General features: G+C 37.8%; 1 protein-coding gene across 1 annotated transcript in view; it reads right to left on the bottom strand.

Moving 5' to 3' along the window:
* TBX20 (T-box transcription factor 20) overlaps positions 1–21,020 on the bottom strand; it is a 60,121-nt gene that overhangs the window by 25,496 nt on the left and 13,605 nt on the right. The window contains exon 6 of the mRNA XM_027075253.2: positions 11,540–11,616. Coding sequence (XP_026931054.1) covers positions 11,540–11,616 — 77 coding nt within the window. The remainder of the gene's footprint in view (positions 1–11,539; positions 11,617–21,020) is intronic.

The raw sequence follows: 21,020 nt of genomic DNA, 5'->3' as shown, positions 1-21,020 counted from the left end.
TCCAAATTTCGTGTGTTTGAAAGTTGTATTCAGTGCCAGGGGATTTTAAACTTATTTTATAGAGACTTTCAGTATGCATCCTGAATGAATAAGGTGAGATAAGCCTATGTATTTAATTCTCTGCCCCACTGACATGACTGAGAAAACAGGAAATCAGGTAGAATGCCAAATGCACGGTTTAGCCACAAACAGGAGAGGAGTGAGGGAAGCACCAAGCAGCGTGTCAGTCATCACTGGCAAGCTAGCTGGGGAGGGAATAAAGGGAAGTCCTCAGTCAGAGCTTCACCTAAACCCCACCTTGGAGCAGCAGAGATGAATGATAAAGCCAGGTCTGTGAACAGCTGACAAGGAGCGGGTTCTCGCGCTCTGGAGGCTAGGACTAAGGAATCTCAGAGCGAGGCTCTCAGCTAACCCGGGGTGGTTATGGTACACTGAACGCCGTGGGCCCATGGCCGTGGCTGGCTCTGCTCACTCTGACTCTGGAGGAGGGCTGCAAGGCTGCTCTGCCGGGCTGGTTGGAGGAGGTGCTAACTTCTAGCCGCTGAGGCAGACTGAGAGGGGAGCTCAGTCACTGCATGGTGAAAACTCCCTTTCCTACATTCCCTCCCCCCCCAATCCACCTGCCACAACTCCGTACCCCAAACAGAATAATTATACTTCCACGGTGGAAATATTATAAAAAATTTAAATTATCACCCTATTCTTGGGTCTGTACCTGAAAGATTTAACAAAGATCCACATGCTTTTATTCAAAATTAATCTCAACTCCCTAACACTAAGCAATCAGATATCCCATTCTGTAGATGAGCTGGGGAAAAGTAATTGGACATTAACAAAACATTCGGCATTTCAAAAGAAGAAAACTAATTTTAAAAACAGGACAAGGGGCACCTGGATGGCTCAGTCAGTTAAACATCTGACTCTTGATTTCAGCACAGGTCACGATCTCAGGGTGTATGGGATAGAGCCGTGCGTCGGGCTCTGTGCTGATGGTGCAGAGCCTGCTTGGGATTCTCTCTCTCTGTCACCCTCTCTCTCTGACCTCCCCTGCTCATGCTCGTGTTCTCTCTCTCTCAAAATAAATAAATAAACTTAAAAAAATAAATAAAAGATAAAAGCAGAACAAGTGCTCTCTTCTGAAACAGACTTGTTTCAAGAAACAGGAAGAAATATTTTAGTGTCTAATATATATTTTCAAATTTTCAGCAAGATTTAAGCACTAACAAAACAAAACAAGCACTAACGGGCATGAAAAGGAAACCATCGGGATGTGTAAGTATACTCAGAATGTCAAAGAAACAATAACCACATCCTAAAAGAACTCAGAACACAGAACACTGGATGCTGCAGGAAACAAAATCAAACAAATGAGAAACCTTATATAAGAAATTCTCCCAACGTCAGAGTAAAAAAGTTAAGGAGATGAAAATTATTAATTAATAAGAGAAACAGGGAACAGATTTGGGAGATGGAACTAATGTACATATAATAGGAGCCTTGGAGGGTCTGAATAGAGCAGGCCACTTAGAAGCAAGAAGAGGAGATAAAGAAGAATGAGAAGACAGTCTGCCTGGGCTGAAAAACGACCTGAGTTTTCAATTTAAAGGGTTTATTTATAGAGGAAACACTAATTTTTACAAATCTACAATCAGACAAATACTGGCCAGTTTCTGAGTTTCAAAGAAAATATTCTAAAAGCATTTTATCCAGACAGAGAGAAAAAAGGTAAGTTTCCAACAAAGGGGAGGCAGTGGCACCAGCCTTTATTCCACAGTATTTAAAAGCCAGATGGCAAAGGACAGTTGAAAGGGTCTGGGGGGAAAGACTGCTACCATAACGCTGGCAGATCCTCTGGGATAAACAAGAACTCATAAAGCAAAGGATGCACACATCCTTTCCCAGCCAATTACTCAACGTTTACCAACAACTGGGAATAAAGTCAGAACATGATTCCAATAATTGGAAAGACTACAGAAATGAACAATAAACAGTGAAATGACTCGAATTCAATTTAAATGACTATAGTTGATGTACTGTCACCCTTAACAAAAAAACTTTTGAAAAAGATAAAGAAGATACATGAAAAAAATCTGGATTTAAAACCCCAGATCAGGGGCGCCTGGGTAGTTCAGTTGTTTGAGCATCCGACTTTGGCTTAGGTAATGATCTTGTAGTTTGTGAATTTGAGCCCTGCATGAGGCTTGCTGCTCTCAGAGCATAGCTTGCTTCAGATCTTCTGTCCTCATCTCTCTGTCCCTCCCCCGCTTGTGCACACTCTCTCTCTCTCTCAAAAATAAATAAAACATTAAAAAAACATCCCAGATCATGTAAACCACAATTATGGATGGAGGGGGAGGGGTAGTACAAAGAAAAATCATATACTAAATATCTCCTATTTTACAAGAAAAGAAAGTATATAGCTTCTGACAATAACAGAAATGTCAATTTTACAATTATGTCTTTTAGAATTTGAAAGCATAATTATTAAAAAGAAATACAGTTAACACTAGAGCAAAGACTTTGGTTTCATAGAAACTATGGTGGGTGCGAAGCTCAACTCACAAATTGTGTGAATAAAGTACCGATCTCTCCAAACTTCCGCTATCTCATCTACCAAATAGGGATGACAATGGTTCTTTATTATAGGTTTATTTTGACAAGTGACTAAAATCAAGTGTGTAAAGTATATAGCCCACTGCCTGACTGTGGAAGTTCAGCTATAATAAAAGGGGTGGGTGGGGGTAAGGTGATACATATAACAAAGGAAGAGAAAATAAAATGTAAAGCAAATAGCCGAATTAAACAGTGAGCAGAAATATCAAACATATCAAATTAATCAAACATATCAATTATTACGATACTGAAGAGGGATTACATTTTTCTACTAAAACACAAAGACCTTCAGACAAAATTTTTTAAAAAATACAGATACTCTTGTTATTTTTAAAAAGACAACATCATTATTTACTCAACATATATGTGAGTATATACTATGTACCGGCCACTGTTCTAGGACCTAGGGATATAGTAGGAAACAAAAGACAAAGCCTCAGACCCATTCAGATTTGGGGGCAGCACATTCCAGGCGGAGGCCTGGGCATGCTTAGAGAAAAGTGACCAAGAGGAAGAAGGTACATGAGTTCAGAGACAGAACTGAGAAGGTCAGGGCCAGATTCCATAAGAACTCTCAAGCCATGTCTGGACTGGGATTTTACTATCACTGAGAAGGTGAGTCACTGGAGAGCTCTGAGCAAGAGTGATATGGTCCAATTCCCCTTCCTCGACAGTGAAAGTACACCATTCTGACTGGTGTACTAGAAATTGACCTAAAGGCAGTAAGAGTAGAGGTAGAAAGATCAATGAGAAAATTAGTGTAATAATCTAGTAAAGAGATGATAGTGTCTCAGATAAGGGTGGTAGCAGTGGAGATGGTAAGGAAGCAGTTGGACTCCTCCAGACATAGTTTGAAAGATTAGCTGACTGTTTGGATGTGGGAAGAGAAAGAAAAAGAGGAGCCAAGGATGACTGCCAGCCTTTTGGCCAGAGCCGTGGAAGGATGTGGTTGCCCACAGCTGAGATGGGAAGAGTAAGGGAAGAGCAGGTGTGGGAGACAATGACTGGGCATCCTGTCTCAGATGTGTGAAATCTGAGAAGCCCTTTATGGGGAGAGGGAAGAGTAAAAGAAATAGCCAGTCAGATCTTTGAATCTGAGAGGACAGAACCAGAGATGTACATTTAATAGTGATCAGCATATAATATCATGAAATCAGGTCAATTTACCCAGGAAAGAAGTGCAGATTGAGAAAGAGAGGTCCCAGGATGAAGGCCTGGAACATATCACTGTCTAAAGATGGAGGACAAGAGGAAGAACCAACCGGGGGGTGGAGAAAGAATGGCCAATGGAGTAGAATAAAAACCAGAAGAGTGAGAGGTCTTAGAAGCCAAGAGGAAAGTAGGAGAGAATGAACAAGTGTCAAACCTGACTGACAGGACAAGGAAGATGATGACTGAGACTGTCCGTTGGATTTAGCGATGGAGAGGTCACCGGTGACCTGGACAAGGGTGGACTAGTGGAGAAGAGGGGGAAAGCCTGAAAGGCAGGGTAGGAAAGACAAAGGGAAGAGAATAGACACAACTCATAAGGAGCTTTATTATAAGGAGCAGGAAATTGAAAACATCAGTAATTCAAGAGACAAATGGGATCTAGAGATGACTGTCAAATGTCAGGATACTTGATGATGCAAGAGAGAGGGAGTATATTGCTATAGTGACAAAGATTTTTAAAAACTAAAAGGCAAATAAAAGAAAGCAAAAACTTAAAAAGTACAGCAATGTAAGAATAGGCATAGTAGAATCCAAGACAAAAAGCATTAAATGGGATAGAAATTAATATATATTTCTGATAAACTATGGAACTTAACTAGTCAAACAAGTCTTCCCCATAAGAGTACTTCAAGACTATAAAACTTCCTTGCATTTTTAAACTGATCCAGACTCAAAAGGAACATATTTCAATTCATTTGAACAAACTAGCAGAAACCTGATACCAAAAACTGACAGAAAAGGGAAGAAGAAACAAAGTTAAATCTCTGTTACAAAAATTGATAAAATGTCTTAAAGAAAATAGGAGTAAATTAAATCCAGCAACGGATTACAAGAAAACCAGATAAAATCCAGACAGGATTTATTCCAGAAATAAACTGATAGCTCCACATAGACAACAGGACTATAATTATTCATATTATTATTTAAAAGTAGAAAAATAGGGGTGACTGGGTGGCTCAGTCGGTTAAGCATCCGACTTCAGCTCAAGTCATGATCTCACAGTCCATGAGTTCAAGCCCCACGTTGAGCTCTGTGCTGACAGCTCAGAGCCTGGAGCCTGCTTCAGATTCTGTGTCTCCCTCTCTCTCTGCCCCTCCCCTGCTGATGCTCTGTCTCTCTCTGTCTCAAAAATAAATAAGAACATTAAAAAAATTTTTTTAAGTAGAAAAATAATTAAAATTGTCTCAGATGTTAAAAGATTATTAAATATAAATCCATTTAATATTCAGGATAACAAAAAATTATTTAGGCATAGAAAGGTATTGCCTCAACATGATAAAGAATATCCATCTGAAACCCACTGCCAATGAAAACCATATATGATGATCAAACATTTGAGGCATTGCTAAACAAGTCAAGAACAAGAGAATAATGCCAACTACAATCATTACTTTTCAATAGGGTCTTGGAAATTTTAGTGTAGTAAAACAAGGAAAAGACATTTTTAAAAGTATAGCTATAAGAAAGAAAAAAGATAAAATTATCATTTTTTTTTGCAAATTATACAGCAATCTGAGTAGAAAACTCAAGAGACTAAAAGGAAAAATTATTAAAACTCTTTTTTAAGTTTCATCAAAATGGCAGTATGCCCAACACGGATAGGAATCGATAGCTTTTTACAGACTATACTAGGTAGATTCTAATTAAAAATTCTACTTTCAAAAGCAAGCTCTCTCTTCCCAAAAATCTCTCTGGTGCAGTGCCATCCAGTACAAAGGTAGTGTGAGCCATATATGTAATTTTAAATAGTCTAGTTGTCACATTAAAAAAAAATAGGCAAAATCAATTTTAATATGTTTAATATGTCCAAAGTATCATTTTTAAAAGTTTATTTTGAAAGAGAGAGAGAGAGAGAGAGAGAGAACAAGCACAAGCAGGGGAAGGGAAGAAGAGAGAAATAGAGAGAGAGAGAGAGAGAGAGAGAGAGAGAGAGAAAATCCCAAGCAGTCTTCAAGCTATCAGCATGGAGCCCGACATGGGGCTTGAACTCACAAACTGTGAGATCATGACCTGAGCCAAAATCAAGAGTCAGATGCTTAACTGACTGAGCCACCCAGGCACCCCCAAAATATTATTTTAACATCTAACAATATTTTAAAACAACTTTTGAGATATTTTCATTCTTTTTTCAAGGAGCCTTCAACATCATGGGGTTTGTTTGTTTGTTTGTTTGTTTGTTTGTTCTGACAGCACATCTCAATGGGAATAGCCACATTTCAAGTCCTCACTTGACGTCACCTATGGTGACCATCAATGGTCAAGCCATCTATGGTCAAGGGCCATTGGTGAAATAGGACAGTGTAGCTCTAGTAGACTTAGCTGTGTGCCTAAGAAAATTTGGGGCCTAAGAAAATATGGTTGGGACTTACAAACTTGAAAATCTCAAAACTTCTAAGGAACATAAAAAGACATTCTAGTAAAAGGACAAACATATGACATATGCCCAGAAGGAAGTCCCAATACTGTAAAGATACCAATTTTCTCCTCCAACTTATTATATAAATGGAACATAAGCCCGGTCAAATTTCCAATGACTTTTTTTGGGGGAAGTTCTGACAAAATGATTCCAAAGACTGGAAGCATAAATGTCAAAGAATAGCAAGAAAATTTGAAAATAACAAGTAAAAACGTTTGGAGTTTGTCATACCAGATATCTAAGTATCAGTTTTTATATATTTTATCAATTTATAAACATTAAAACAATGCAATACTGGAAGTTTGATAAAGAGACTATAAAAACTACTACAGGTAAGAATTTAATATATGATAGGGGGAATTATAAATAAGTGGGAAAGGAATATGTTAGTAAATACATGTATTGGAACCACTTATAAAAAATGTACAGTACACATGTCTATTTTATATCTTACACCAAAATAAATACTGCATGACCTTTTAAGTGAAAAAATAGAAAGCCGTAAGGTGACAGAAGTCTGTAGTTGAACATTTACATATTTATATAATTCTGAAGTAGGGGGCCTCTTAATAGAAATCATAAAGTAAAAGAAAAACAGACTGGTGATAAAATACTCTATTTATCAAAAACATTTAAAAAGCTAATTTCAAACTGGTAAAATGGGTCCAGTATACATAAACAATAAAAATACTAATACATACTAAATATTATATATAAAATACTAAAAATACTATTACATAAGTAGCTTGTATAGATCAGTAAGAGAAAAAATGAACAATACAAAAGAAAAAAGAGAGGGTTAACGACAAACAGGCCAACTTACAAAAGAAAGGACAAACTTTCACCTATCAAATTGGCAAAGATGAAAAGACAGTGATTATGTTTGACAAAGGTACAAGAAATGGGCACTCTTGACCATGACATGGACAATCATTCTTGAGGGAAATTTGGCAGTATGTATGAAAAGCGTTAAAAACGTGTATCTTTCCCTTTTTCTGAGGTACCTAAACTAAGCAAATTCACAGAGACAGAAAGTAGAACAGATATTACCAGGGGCTGAGGGAGGACCAATGGGGAGCTACTAGTGAATGAGTACAGACTTTCTGTTTGGGATGATGGAAACATTCTGGAAATGTATAATGGTGATGGTTGCACAACACTGTGAATATACGTAATGCCACTGAATTCTATACTCAAAAATGATTAAAATGGCAAACTTTAGGTTGCAATGTTACCACAATTTTTAAAAGTTTTTCCATTGCATGACTATAAACATTCATTAAACTATTTTTCTATTATTGAATATTTAGGTTTTTCCCAAATTTTTAACAATTAAAAGTATGATTAAAACTTAGACCCAGTATTTTCATTTGTTAGGATTTATCCTATGATAATAATGAAGAATATGGGTAAAGATATGTATTTTCTTCCTGGCCCTGTTTATAATAATAAAAAGTGGGAAATGTAAGTAACCAATATATAGGATTGGTCAAATAAATGATCATACACAGTGGAAAATTAGGCAGCTATTGAAAAGTATACTACAGACAAACATCTATTGATATTAAGGGGAAATGATTAAAAACAGTATGTATGTAAACTTTAAAGGAAGTAAATGCATAGGAAAGTACCTGGAAGAATATATAAATTTTTGTTAGCAGTATTACCAATGAGCGAATGGGATTTGTTACGTATTTATGCTTTTTTTTCTTGTTAGTATTTTTCTGCAATGAGCATGAACTTTGAAAAAAAAAACTAATAAAAGAAACTTAATTTTGAAGAAATCAATTAGTAACCCTCCCAGTTATTTTTCCTTTCTCAGAGGTAACACTGTGCTTTCACTTACTGTACAAAGTGCCCCCCCCAAAGAAAACATCAGCTTGACAGATTGTTTATTATTATCTGACAGACCAGCAGGTATTTCTTTCCCTGAACTAAATAACTATGAATGTGGTTATATGAAGAAATCCCTAGGGCACCTGGGTGGCTCAGTTGGTTAAGTATCCAACTTCTACTCAGGTCATGATCTCATGGCTTATGAGTTCGAGCCCCACGTCAAGCTCTATGCTGACAGCTCAGGGGCTCCAGGCTTTGGATTCTGTGTCTCCCTCTCTCTCTGCTCCTCCTCTGCTCACGCTCAGTCTCTCTCTCTCTCAAAAATAAATACACATTTAAAAAAATAAAAAAATAAGAAATCCCTTTGGGCTTTGGTTTGCTTCTAAGCTGTGCAAAGTATCCAATGAAAATACTTTCTACTTTTGCTAATGAGGTGGGTTTCCTTTTAGAAATGAGGGAGATGCTGTCACTGAGGAGTAACGCTACATGTGAAGCATGTTAGACATTCAAGTATCTGACCGGAACCTAGTAAAATGAGAGCAAGAAAACCGTAATGCCTTATACAGTATCCCAAAAGCATATGCAACCGTAGAAGAAATAATATTATAATAGAGGTATATAGCAAACAGATCCAGTCCCAAAGGCATTTTTGTTTGGGTGTCCCATATAGTAGTTGTAAATCTAGAACAGGAAACTTAAAATAATTAAGATCACATATTTATAACATCATATTCAATTAGGTTAGAAAAGTGCAATTTCTGTCATCATGTCATAAAAAGATGTGTTTTTCTCTCAGATCTCTTATAAAGAAAAGTCTCCTCTATTGTTACAGATAGGGCTGTTTTCAATCAGTTACAAGGAGCAATTCAATTACTAGATGGTTTAGTGCAGTAACTGACTCCAGACTAATTTAATTTCTTTAGGTCTCTAAAGATCAATTGATCTGATTTGACCCATCCCCAAAGGCTGTTTAGGGAAAATTCAGACTTAAATACCTGGAAATGAAATCCAAAACCTTGGCCAATTTCACACTAGTTAGGTCATCTTGCAAACTTTCAGCTGGTCACAGAAGATGCTCTTTTTGCTCTCAGACCATTGAAAGCTACTCAGCTTCACGTTCATGTGACTGCTCCCCACATCAGGATGCTTATTCAATAAGTGGAAAATGTGCCTGCATGTATTATTAAATCTGCTGTTCTAAAGGGCAGTCAGTCTGGGGACTCACATCTCGTGAGCGCACGTGCAACTAAGAGGCTATTTTTACTCTAGGAGTAGTTTATTAAGACTACTAAAGTACACTTAGATGGGGCAAAAAAAAAATAATATAATTATTTCATATTTTTATATTTATAAGGTATTTCATAAATGTTATCTTACTTGGTTCTCATAACAAACCTATGAAGTGAGCAGGGTTATTGTTCCCATAGGAAACAGACTCAGAGGCTAGGAGACTTCTCCAGGATCACTGTGCCAGTAAAAGGCAGAGCTGGGAGTCTAACTGATGAGTTTGTCCCCCAGTATATTATACCCATCCTTTGATTTGAGACAGAAGATAGGGCACACACTACAAAAACACACCACTACGGCCCCACTGAGCCACTGTCTTTATTCTTACCTGCTACCTGACTTAAACAGACAAGTTCCCTTATGATTCCACCTGTACACATCTCCTTTGCATCAGTGCCTCTGGCGTTCCAGAAACAAATGAAAAAGGTCACGCTTGAATGAGAGCAGCCTTTGCAAATGGACTCATTTGTCACCCACACTGCTGATGCTACATTCTCACTGACTTCAGTCTCAAGGCCTATCTGCTTGCCTTTGTCCCACCTAATTAGAGAGCTACCCACTTGGAGTCTCTCTGCAGTTTGCAATGGATTTTCTTTTCTTTTCTTTTTTAAAAAAATGTTTTTAATGTTTATTTATTTTTGACAGGGAGAGAGAGAGAGAGAGAGAGAGCGAGAATGAGTGGGGGAGGGGCAGAGAGAGAGGGAGACACAGAATCCGAAGCAGGCTCCAGGCTCTGAGCTGTCAGCACAGAGCCCAACGCGGGGCGTGAACTCACGGACCGCGAGATCATGACCTGAGCCGAAGTCGGACGCTTAACTGACTGAGCCACCCAGGCGCCCATGCAATGGATTTTCAACCACAAGCTCAATTTTCTTTCCCTGATCTCAGCACCCACAGCCACTTGTCAAGCTCCCCAACCACTTAATGTCTCTCTTTTACTCAAATCCCATAGCACCTGCCCCATTTTCAGCCTATCCTGCTGGCTTCTCCACCTCCCCACTGAGTCTCTATATCTGTTTCTCCAACTCAAAACCACCCACCCCCCATGCTCTGCCACTTGGGAAGGCTGAGGGAAGGATCAGAAAGATGTTGTTAAAATGTGTAATTAGTTCTTCATCTGTAATTGCCAGGACAGGTTGGAAAGAAGTGAGGAGGTCAGGAGACGTGACCATGTGGTAGGTAACACAGGGTGTGACAGAGACGTGTAGCAGTTAGTAGGGAAATCGCACAAAGATTTGGAGGTAAATTAAACCTAAAGGCTGGTGGTGAGGGTACACCACCTGTCAAAGACTTCAGGCCACATAAAAGAATAAGTTCAGAAGATAAAAAAGGTCTAAAGATCTAATGTGTAACATGGTTACTAGAGTTGATAACACTTTTTGTATAAGTGAAATCTGCAAAGAGAGGAGAACTTAAATGTTCTCATACAAAAAAAAAAAGAAGTACAGAAAGTTACATAGTAGGTGTAAGAGTTACAAATAATCAGGTTGAAAAATCTTTTCCCTATGAAAAACACACATTTTTTTGACATTCCTATGGGCAAGCTATGGATCTCATTATAGTCATTACTCATCACATAGATGGCCTCGCAATGTGTGAACCATTTCAATTAAGTAAAAAGTGAAGTTACAGGCACACGATTGTCACTTGTCTTCTTAAAGGTCCTGAGATCTGATGTCTCTCCTACAACATAGACACAGTCTACACCATAGGTAAAATATGTGCCTTGAATTAAATTAGATCTCCTTGCTTCGACATTCCAAACTACTCATATTCTTCATGCTAGCAAATATGTCCACTTCAGAAGGCAAAGGCTATCAAAATTCCATTTCTCTATAGATTGCCACTCGAGACATGAAGCTTAGTATCATCAAAAGGATTGAGTCGTTGATAATGAAGAAACCCTATTTTTTACAGTTGAGTAAATGTCCCAACCAAAAAAAACACTTCCTTGGAAATAGCACAGAGCAGATGCAGACATAGCAGCTGTCAAAGCTTAAGCAGCTGCATATCTAAGGGTTTATAGGTGGGAGGGGAAGTGGGGTGGCGAATCGGAGACTATCTACAGCAAGGTTATGGTTCTTTGGCGTTGAAAGGAGTGTGTTCCTACAAACTCGCTCTTTTTTTTTTTTTTATCTTATCTGGACAAAAAAGTAAACAGAAAATTCTCATTACCTCTCAATGTCAGTGAGCCTGGAGGAGTCCCGGAATCCTTTGGCAAAAGGGTTGCTATCTATTTTCAGCTTGGTTATCTGGAAAGGAATGAATGGGCAACAAGACAGTATCATTTCCGAGGTTTGAGTTTGTTCATTTTCCATGCCACCCCAAGAAAACTTAACGTCTCTCAGGACCGTGGGAAGGGTGGAAAGTGACAGAGAAGTTCGCAGGAGGGATGGATCACAGCGGAGTGGGACACCTGATCAGGGAAGGCCTCAGAGAGGAGGGATTTGGAGACCCGCTGGTCCTGGAGAACAGGCTGAAGGTCAACGTATAGAGACAAATGGTGGGGGTGGAGCTTTGTGAACACTGTGGCTGCACTGTGAAGTACTGAAGAGGGCAGTGAGTGAGGGAGCTGTCTAGGCCAGCACTGGTGGGTGATGGGGAATAGAAACAAGAATGTTGCCTCATGCTGAGTTGGCAGCATCATTTGTGAATCCTATAGGCACATACATATACCACAATGGATGCAAAGATAAAATGGCCAATAATAGCTTCATGTTCAATACTAGATTGAAATCCATGACATAAATACATGATATAAAGCTTTCAGAGTATAATTTACCCCTGCTCCCCTTTCCATCTGACCAAATTAGAATCAGTCTTTTGTTATCCTCCCGTACAATGCTATTTATAGACTCCGTGCTTACACAGGAAAAAAAAAAATTCCCTAATAAGAATCATAGTCTGAAGTCCTGAGTACCTACAATGTCCTAGTCATAATTCCCACAGTATTAATATTAATGTAAAAAGATCCATTAAATCATATGTACTTGTCCATCTAAAGAAATAGACATCAGGTTAAGAAGCAAAAAAATTAAAGAAACACCGATTAAAAGATACCTGACTTGTAAAATTCATGATTAGAGCCGAAAAGAACCCAGGAGGACCAGGACACGGCTAATAGATATCTGAATTAGAACCACAGACACCTTTAAACAGAGTCATAGGCCATTGGTATCAAAACAAGAACCCATGTAAATCTTTAGAGAGAAATGCACAGAACAGTCTTAACCTGAAGAAAAAGTTACAATTGAGGCACATCCTCCTTGTAAGCACTAAACAATCAAAATAACCTGAAATACTCTTATGCCAAAATGCAACTATTCCTCTGATCAGAGTGTAGCCGCTGTTCATTTTAAATAACACCTAAAGAATTGCTTTTTTTCATTACAGAAGAAAGGCATTTTTTTCCATTTTGAGTTTTCTAAATATGAACTAACCAATGTACAAGCTGCAAAGAAGCTGTTTGCCTCACGTAAACTAGAACTTCCTGCGCTATCCTATTCAGAGACTGCACTACTCTGCCGTGAACACTGGCAGGATATAAGATTGATCACTGGATACTATTAAGTCTTAAGAGTACTCGACAATATCTCACAAATGTTCATTTTTAGCCTTTTCACTCTAGTGCAGCCAAAAAAAAATTACTGATTTCCTTTTCAGCTTAGTTAATGGACATTGGTAAATAAGGAAGGAAATAAGAAAACTGTTCTTAGTGAATAACAACAGCTAATTTAAGTTTGCATATAAAGAAATAGCCAGGACCTCTGAGGTTGCCTGGTTGATGGCCACCCAGGGTTCATACAGAACCTTCTCTACCTCTCCACCACCACTTCCATAGCCATGGATTTCTCAAGGGTCAAGTCTGTGTCAGTCCTTCTTTCAGAGTAGGATTTAGGTTTGGGCTTTTGTTTGTTTATTTTATTTTTGTTTGGGGGGGGGCAAGTGAGCAAAGGGCAGAGAGAGAAAGAGAGGAGAGAGAGAATCTCACAAGGGGCAGGGAGAGAGAAAGAGAGAGAGGGAGAAGTGGGGCTCACCCTGAAGTGGGGCTCGAGCTCACCCAATGCAGGGCTGGAACGCACAAACCATGAGATCGTGACCTGAGCTGAAGTCGGATGCTTAACTGACTGAATGACCCAGATGCCCCAGGATTTAATTTTGAAGGTCAATTTTCAGGATGAAGGAGAAATTTTTTATTTGTTTGAAATAAACTGTAAACATCCTCTAAAGCACAAGCAACTCCTATGTTCTAAAAACACCAACAAGAGTTTTAAATCCTCAGATAGGAGCTATGTCTCTTTCTACTGAATAATTGTAAGTTAAAACGCTTTCTATTTCCAAAGTGCCTTATAGTTCATGAAAATGCTTTCACAATCATTCATCAGCACATCTTTAATGAGGACCGATTACCTATCCTGTACTATGCTAAATGTTGGATCGTGCAAAACTGAAGAACACATGGTCCCTGCCCTAACGGAGCTTAAAATTCCAAGGCACAAAGCAGAGGGATACATAGCTTCCCAGAACAGACAGTGACTTACAGGCCACTAAAGATGGTGGCATCATAGTCACTGAAGTGCTAGTGATGTTAAGGGTGAACCAAACCCAGATGAAAATTTCAAACCAAAACTGTGAGGTCGGACAGTAAAGGCTTCCTTCAGACTCAAGTCCTATAACCTAATGAATAAATTTTTAAAGTGAATAAAGTTTTACAGAGACAATGGCAGATATCTGATGGAAAAGCTAATTTTGAAAGAAGTTCTTTAACAACCATTCCAAATGTGACTACCAAGCTTTGTTTGAATCTTCACAAACTAATAGAAAGTATGATCTATCTGGCATAATGATTAAAAGGCTGTTGATCTGCTTTGTCCCTGTAAAGGATTTTAAAAATCATATTCGCTCTTCTTCATTATTTTCAAAAGGTAAAGACTAGTGGCTCAGAACGTGATGACTGTCGTAGAGAATAAATACTCTCAGTATGTGTGTGTTGTTCGAGTGATACGTCACCATATCTCATATTACTGCCATGACTCTGAAGAAGTGAATCACATTCAACAGGTGTTCAGATTTCTTTGGGATTTTCTTTCAGTATTAGAATTTTATTTTATTTTATTTTATTTTATTTTATTTTATTTTATTTTATTTTAATGTTTATTTATTTTTGAGAGAGAGAGAGCACGAGGAGGGGAGGGGCAGAGAGAGAAGGGGACAGAGGATCCAAAGCAGGTTCTGTGCGGATAGCCTGATGCGGGGCTCAAACTCAAGAACCGTGAGATCATGACCTGAGCTGAAGTCATAAGCTTAACCAACTGAGCCACCCAGGCACCCCAGAATTTTCTAGTTCCAACATCTTTTCACTTCCTCTTTCATAATCCCCAGGCAGATCAATGGTAGCTTTTTCTCTTCACATTTTGATAGGATTTCAAAAGTACAGGAAAGATTCAAGAATAGTACAAGGCACTCTCATACACCTAGATTTACCAGTTGGTTATAGCAACGATTTGACTTTAGTGTGCTAATTAGAAAAGGAGCTCAAGACAATAACCAGCTATTTACTTTTCTCTATAGACCATTTTATCGAATTTCAGGGAAAATAACTGCTTTTGGAAGTCAGAAGGAAAAAAGCTGAATCGATGATACTAAAATTGTATGGGGGCCCTAGATTACCACTACAATCCTGAACAGGTTTTATTAAGACCTGATTAGCAGCACAAGGACTAGGAGTTAAATTTCCTAATGCATCCACCGTGTCCACAGTGGGTATCACTGGTCTCTGAGTTTGCTGGGGTGTTAACAATAAGACCCCAGAAATGTCTGTTGAAGTTTGCTTCAAGAACAAGCAATCAGAAATACGATTTCATCTTTTTGCCAGTGATGGGCTAGCAAAACTCTTCTTGGATTGACACAAATAGCATTTCATTTTGTTTTCTAATTTTAAAATAAAATAATTTTTAAATAGCAAGATTTTAGCATTCTAGGTAATCATGCATTTTTAAAAGGTCACGCATAGATTTTATTCCATGGATATTCCAATAAAAACTAGTAGTTACATCGAAAGACATTTATTTCTGAAGATAGAGTTGTATACCCCTTTGTGAAATTTGTGATAACTGAAAAAGTTATACCATCCAAGAACTGATTAGAGAAAGGACTTGAGTTACAGACGGTGATCTAAGCTGGACATCATTTCATTTGTTCTCTAACACAGAATCCCTGCCACGACATGCAACACTGTTGAACAATATCATCCGTGTCGAGGGCAATACTACAAAAGGGTCCCAAATTAGTGATCAAACATAATACATTAGAAATAAAATGAAACTACAGGTATAGTTTATAGTTCAAAAACAAATTTTAAAAGCAGCAACATCGTGAGGAAAAGCATTAAAGGGCAGGCTTCCTGCGGTCTGGTGGGTGCCTGCATTTATGCAAATCGCTGACTACTTCAGGCCAGAATATACTGCTGTTTCTTCACCTGTTATCTTAATAGAATACATTTCTTTTTTTGTAAGTCGGATTCTTGCCCAGTGCAGAGCCTATTACGTGGCTTGAACTCATGACCCTGAGATCAAAACCTGAGCTGAGATCAAGGGTTGAACGCTTACCCGAATACGTCCCTCGGACACCCCAAACATAATGCATATCTTAACCAAGAAAAATTCACTCTTTTAACATCTCCTTTATCTATAGATAATAAATGTATGCAGAACTGAAGAGCAGATTTTGACACAGCCAGCTGCACCAAGGAGAAGGGGACCTTTCCCAGTGGTTACTACTCCATGTGATATCACTGGACTCTGAATCCAGCTGGCCCTCAGAGACCATTTCTCCAACTATCAGGAAAAGATCTGTCCAAAGGCATTTTAAAAATGAAACCTGACCTACACTTCAACTCTACAGCAATGGTCTGCCTGCTCAAAAACAATGTATGACCTTTAAATCTTAAATTATAAAATAGTTTGTTGAAAGTGTAATGTATTTAGGTTTTATCTAATAACGTAAGGAAATGCAATCATTTCCTCACAAAAACTAGAGAAAAAAAAACACAACAAAAAAATGTCCCATTTTCATTACTTGCAAATGAAACTACCAGCCACAATACCGGAGAAGCTTTTTCACAAATTCTGTTGAAAACTGATTTCACTTTTAATAGATATAAAAATAACAGTGCTATCTAAAGAGATACAAAGGTGAGCCTCAGTGTGAACTTTTAAATCTCTCTCTTCTTTCTATTCTTTGTGCACAAAAAATTCTAATACTTATCCTAAGTACATGTTTATTTCCTATATATTTACTTTATTGTATATCTCCTGTAGGAAAATAGTACACAAGCATGGTATAGCTGTGAAAATGCAGTAGATGTGGGGAGGCTTGAGAAAGAATCAAGGATAACTTTAGAAAATTGCTTAAGACTAAGGAAAACATTAACCCCCAGACTGATTTATTCATCCCACATGTGTTTATTGAACACATGAATTTTGATTGGTCTTGTGAGGTTTATGAACCATTTACAAAACTGGCTTATTAGTATACCAAATTAAAATCTTCCACTATTACCTGAATTTCAAATATATACATGGCATGGGAATTATGGTTTAGCAGTACATGTAAAGAAATAAACTCAGACACAGCAGGATCTATTGAAAAAATTAGTTCTGAATTTAATCACTTCTATTAAAGGTTATTTAGCAATGAAGTGATATACTAATCACATTAATATTTATACTTAATGATGCAGTGAATGATAGCTAGGAACTGGTGAATGGATTTTAAGCCCACTTATAATCTCAATTAGAAATAAACATTTGCAAGATGAAAAACTACTGTCAGGATGTGTGTTTATTAGTATCTTAGTCTATTTCAATGAATTTTACAAATTCATTGTCCAAACCTTAACACTGTCAATGGTCATTTCCTTGGGCTTGCAATGCCAACAAAAAGGAGAACCTCAGTTTTTTTCATCTACAAAATGGGTCTCATGGGGTCTTCTCCAGGAGACGAGTGTCAGAATTAAATGAGATACTGAGAAAAAAAGAGATTTTTTTAATTTAAATTAAAACTAATAAACCCAAACCATGAACTGTAGTTGGATCCTAGTTCAGAGGGGGTAAATGAAAAATTATAAATTTTTATAACAAATTATAAATTTGTTGGTCCATCCTGGAAATTTTAGTATGAACTGAATTTTAGAAGATGTTAAGGAATAATTCTTATTAATTTTCTCAGCTGTGATAAAGATACTGTGCTTACAAAAATAATATTCTTATTGTCAGTATATACTTGTAGAAGTATTTACAGGGAAAGTATCATGACGTATTCAACTTAGTTTCAAATGAATGAAGGGAGGAGGAAAGTACATACAGAGAAACAGGGCAGGCGAGGTCCAGCAAATTTAGCAAAATGTTAAGTGCTGAATCTGGGTGCAGAATACATGAGGTTCATTTTGCCATTTATTTAACTTTTGGATATTTGGGGGTTTTTTAGTCTTTTTTTTAATTAACATACAGTATAATATTAGTTTCAAGTGTATGATATAGTAATTCAACATTTCCATACAATACCCGGGGCTCATCACAGCAAGTGCACTCCTTAAGCCCCATCACCCATTTAACTCAGATCCTGACCCACCTCCCCTCAGGTAACCACCCAGTTTGTTCTCTATAATTAAGAATCAATGTTTTGGGGCGCCTGAGTGGCTCAGTTGGCTGGGCGTCCGACTTCAGCTCAGGTCATGATCTCACACTCCATGAGTTCGAGCCCCGTGTCGGGTTCTATGCTGACAACTCAGAGCCTGGAGCCTGCTTCAGATTCTGGGTGTCCCTCTCTCTCTGCCCTTACCCCTGCTCATGCTCTCTCTCTGTCTCAAAAATCAATAAAAACATTAAACAAATTTTTTTAATAAAAAAAAAAAAGAATCTGTTTCTTGGTTGGTCTCTCTTGGTTTTTGTTGTTTCTTAAATTCCATACATGAGTGGAATAGTATGTATTTGTCTTTGACTGACTTCTTTCACTTAGCATAGTAGTCTCTAGTTCCATCCATGTCATTACAAATGGCAAAGTTTCATTCTTTTCATTCTTTTTATTCCATTTTATACATATATATTCATCGACTGATGAATGGGTAAAGAATGTATATGTGTATATATAGATATACACACACATATAACATCTTCTTTATCCATTCATTAGTCAATGGACACTTGGGCTGTTTCCATTAATATGGCTATTGTAGACAATGCTGCTACAAACATCAGGGTGCATGTATCCCTTTGAATTAGTATTTTTGTATTCTTTGGGTAAACATCACTGTTGAGTATTTGAAAATTTTTCTAAATAGGAAGTTCAGTGGAAAACAATTAAATGAGAGAGTGTCATTAAAGTGTCTGGCTCCTATTAGCTGCTAGTTTAGGATGATTACTATGCCATTACACTAGCTGCTCTACAGAGTGAACAGTGCCCTGCACGCAGCAGGTAAGTAGTGAGAACTTCCTGAAAAGAAATTTTAAAAATTAACATAAAGAGTTGAAATCATCTCAAAAGGATGTCTCCGAGTCCATGAGGGTCACAAGCTGAGAGGAGATAAAGTTCTGCTTTCTTGGGGACACCGGGCACCTAAAGCTTAGAGGTTAAGAACACTGACCTTTGAGTCTAACCCCTTGGATTTAAATCTGTGGTGGGAGCAGTAAGGTCACCTTGGATGAATTATTTAATCCCACGTCTCAATTTTCCCAGCTGTAAATGTCACTAAAAGCCCACAATTTACCTATTCTTGCTTTGGTTTTCTTTACAGAGAATTCTGATAAAAGCAATGAAGTTTTCACATGACAAGTCTCTATTTGATTCTCAAACATCAATGGGTTTCTTGTAGTAGTACAAATCTAATGTTTTATAGTACAAATGCTACAAATTCAATGTGTGTAAAATGAATGTTTCAGGAATGTTTTCCAAATCTATGATATCCGTATTACATGTGTCCTCAAATAAAACCTAGTATCATTGGTGACAGTGTTTCAGATTCTCAGAGAAACAGTACTAAAAGTTGTAGACCTCCGTAGGCGTCATTCTATACCCAACTCTTTAGCTTGGGCATTCTCTGAAAGTATCTACTCTCGTGTTGTTACCTTTAAGAGATAACCGATCCTGCTTCAAATTCTATGTCTCCCTCTCTCTCTGCTTCTCCCCTGCTCATGCTCTGTCTCTCTCTCCTTCAAAAATAAATAAAAACATTAAAAAAAAAAATAGAAAAAAGGGGTGCCTGGGTGGCTCAATTGGTTAAGCATCTGACTCCAGCTCAGGTCATGATCTCACAGTTCGTGAGTTCAAGCCCCATATCGGGCTCTGTGCTGACAGCTTAGAGCATGGAGCCTGCTTCAAATTCTATGTCTCCCTCTCTCTCTGCTTCTCCCCCGCTTATGTTCTCTCTCTCCTTCTAAAACAAATAAAAACATTAAAAAAAAAATTTAAAAAGGGGCGCCTGGGTGTCTCAGTCGGTTAAAGCGTCTGACTTTGGCTCAGGTCATGCCACTAATGTGTTAAAATCCCAAAGGTGACAGATCCTCTTTGCACACTCCAGATACAGTCCAATAGTAACCACATGCCTTATTTATAGAGTGCCTTACCATTTCCAAGGCATGTTTACACACAGTACCTCATTTGATCCTCACAGCAATGGTCAAGATGTTCTGGGTAGTTCTTAGCCCCAGTTTACAGGTAAGGAAAATGGCAGTCACAGTGGTGAAGTGATGTCTACTCCAAGTCACAGAGAAATTATAGGTGCTTATGTCTTACAGACACACATCCACTCCTGCCTTTTGCTCACATCCCTTCTCTGGGCTCCCATTTCCTCATTTGTGTAGGGCTCCCCGGGCTCCCAGCTCTTGCCTGAGAGACTTAATACCATACCTCCTCTGGCTGACCATCCCACTCTGGACTCTGAGCCATCTACCAGGCACACCTTACAAATACTCATTCACTCAGCACCCAAAATATAACAACATCAAAACAAGAGGAAAGCAATAGTCCTGGTTATCTTGAAACTAATCAAATAAAAGCAAGATACAAAGACCTTAGAGAGGCCACAAACAACCAAATTTGTCAAGTAAACTTAATGAGTTCCTTTTAGAACAAAAGGAATTCTACTTTTGGTCCTTTGTGACTGTGGAAAAGTTTCTTATCCTCTCTTAGCTTCAGCTTCCTCACTACAGAATGTTCCTATTACCCCCAGCCTTCAAAGTTACATTGACCAAAAAAGAAGAAAATATACGGGAATGTATCTAACAGTACCTAGCCCTTAGTTAAGACTTTGATAATTACTTATTGAGTTGGACTAAACCTTATAGATGAAGAAATACATAAGCTTGAAATGTGACATATACCCAAGAGTAAAAGGTATAAAACTCAATATTATAAATTAGATGTCTTGACGTTAATTAAATATATACTGTTTACATGCTCCAGTTTATTATCTAAAGAGATCATTCGACTAGAATTAACCTTAAATTACACTAAATAAGCTTCACAAAATGTCTAAAATATCAGTAGTTTGGATAGTTGGCTGGAATATGTGTGTTAGTTTAGCAAAAAAACTGAACCTCTAAATTTTATGAAGAAATAGCTATATAGATATGATATATATATATCATGAGATATGATA

This window comes from Acinonyx jubatus, chromosome A2, assembly GCF_027475565.1.
Source record: "Acinonyx jubatus isolate Ajub_Pintada_27869175 chromosome A2, VMU_Ajub_asm_v1.0, whole genome shotgun sequence".
NCBI classification, from domain to species: Eukaryota; Metazoa; Chordata; class Mammalia; order Carnivora; family Felidae; genus Acinonyx; species Acinonyx jubatus.
Note: the sequence above shows the minus strand (reverse complement) of the source record. Positions and strands in the feature narration are given on the sequence as shown.